The sequence below is a fragment of the Cryptotermes secundus genome, unplaced genomic scaffold, assembly GCF_002891405.2.
Source record: "Cryptotermes secundus unplaced genomic scaffold, Csec_1.0 scaffold47, whole genome shotgun sequence".
Taxonomy (NCBI): Eukaryota; Metazoa; Arthropoda; class Insecta; order Blattodea; family Kalotermitidae; genus Cryptotermes; species Cryptotermes secundus.
Window position 1 is genome coordinate 2703966 of NW_019721002.1, and position 2433 is coordinate 2706398.

The 2433-nt window shown below is 36.9% G+C and overlaps 1 protein-coding gene across 1 annotated transcript in view; it reads right to left on the reverse strand.

Moving 5' to 3' along the window:
• LOC111874465 (methylosome protein 50) overlaps positions 1-2433 on the reverse strand; it is a 14029-nt gene that overhangs the window by 5656 nt on the left and 5940 nt on the right. Inside the window, exon 3 of the mRNA XM_023869993.2 lies at positions 1364-1539. Coding sequence (XP_023725761.1) covers positions 1364-1539 — 176 coding nt within the window. The remainder of the gene's footprint in view (positions 1-1363; positions 1540-2433) is intronic.

Below are 2433 nucleotides of genomic sequence, written 5' to 3' on the forward strand. Positions count from 1 at the left end.
ATGTTTCAGCCCCATACAGAGCTATGCTCCATATGTATATATATATATATATATGACAGATATAAATGTAATCACTTTCATTTAAATTACAACAGCATTAAAATTAAGTTCCACATTTTAAAAGTTTTCCTTCCCATGGTGTCAAGACATTTATTTAACTCTTTCAGCACAAAAAGTATGAGAATCACTGTCCTAGACACACACAGGTGCAAATTTCTTTCTTGTTCTCCTACTGCACTATAGATATGAGCACAAACAGAACTAAAGTTACCCACCCAACTGAATGTTTAAAACATTTGGGAACAATATGTTACCCAGTGAAAAACAGAGGAAGTTTTAAGAGTACAACAATAAATTAGTTGAGATAAGGAGAAACTGGCAGACCAAGAGTCCATAACAATACAAGGAATTTTAGCTTCTTTGTCCATAGTCTGAACCATGTTTTCTACCCGGATGACTCGCTCTGGAGTTGACCCTTCTGGCCCCAATATCCTCCCCTCCTTCATTCCACCCCCCATGAGGCATCTGTGCTGTGACTCATTTACCATTATCCCATCATTCCATGTGATTTCCCCTTCCTCCCTTGTGTAGAAAGGAAGACCTCTATTGAGGTGCATAGTGATATGAAGGCAGTCTTTGCTTGCCAGCAGTTGGGTGAAGTGGGTCGCTAGATTCTGTTTCGCCAGGTCTTTCCAAATTGTGTTTGGACTCTTTGCTCTGGCCGTTGAGGGCAAGGGGCCTCCATGTTGTAACAGTAAGTTTTCCATTTTGGAATGTTGCAATGAGAGCTTTTGTTTGATATTATATTATTATTTGTTTGGATCTGCTACTGCTTCATTTAGTGTTGCTGTATGACCACAAATAGGGTAACATTGCCAACTGGGCTGACTTGCAATGTTATACGAGTTTTGGTCATTTTCTAGGTCTGGGGTAGGTAGACAGCCGTGTGGTTACTTTATATATTATTTCTATTTATCCCCCCTCCATTCTGGACCAACCAAGGTGGCCGAGGGCATTGTTTGCTGCAAATGCATATTTCAGTATTGTTATTTATTATTATTATTATTTGTTACTGTTATTGCATGCCACGAATTTAGGGTTAACTATTATTAAATACTTGTTATTTTGGACATTCACTCTTTTCTTGCTTAAAGATAAGCTTGCACCCTCCATTCCACCTTCGAAGCACCATGAATGCAAGAACAGAACAAGGGATAAGTAGAGCTCCCATCCCCAAGTAGTAGTGGAAAGTAGGTAGAAAAGGGGAGGTGCTGCCGAAACCTATTCTGGTTGATGTAAAGTGCAATGTCCATCATATATCGAAATATTTTCAAAATACATATACAGCCACAGAAATACTTACTTCATATCTAAACCTCCTGTAACAGCTCGTTTTCCATCCGAAAATACAGAAACTGATAAGACACTATCATCATGTTCACATACTGAACTCAATGACTCAAAATGGAAGGTATGCTCGCCTGGTGACTCAGAGAGACCCAATACTTGCACCACACCAGAGTCCTCACCAATAATGACCTTATAACAGAAGAGAAATGTGCACTGATTTATACACACACATCCTCTCAGTGTAACACACTTGGGTTCTGAACCCCTATAACTTGAATTATGCCAATAACACTGAATTTCGAACACTGGTGTCGTCAGGATCCTTCTGGCAGTTAGCATGATGTCTGATGCAATTTGAACACAGCGGCATATACCACAAGCTGTGTTGACACTGATACTGAACTTTGGAAATATTGAAACGCCTATACCAAAGTAATACCTTTTACATATGATTAAACTCAGTTTCTCCACTTTAAAAACTTAGCAAAACACAAATTACAACATGAAGCGCCTTCTATTTAATTAATTTAAATGAATACCCTGACATGTTTCTTCCACAAAGTATCAACATCAGGGGTCACTGCTACTGTGACTATTGACAGCATAATACGAGGGCGGATTATAATTTTATAAACGTTTTGAACATATATGTAATATAATAATCAGTTTATTATAACTAGGGCCCGGATTTCTATGACATGTCATATTTTTTTCCTAGGGTTTATTCCTATTTTTAAATGTAATTATGCATGTTTCCAGTCATTCTTATTGAAATTATGTCGTTTTTATTGTGCATATAAATGCATATTTTAGAGTTTTTTTGGTTTTACAGCATATTTTGGCATAATTTTGAAATAAGGTCATATTTTTGTCATTTTAGAAACAATTCTTTGATATAATGTAAAATTTCGGTTCCATAATGTTTAGTATTACAAAATAAATTCCAGGCTGGACTGTTGCTTCAATGTGGAATAGAGTTCAAGTACATGAAGTTCGTATTAAAAACCATATTTTTGACTGGACTGTACTTGCAGTTACAAAGGCGAAAATTTGTGAAATGTAGCATTTATGACCTGGCAAGCC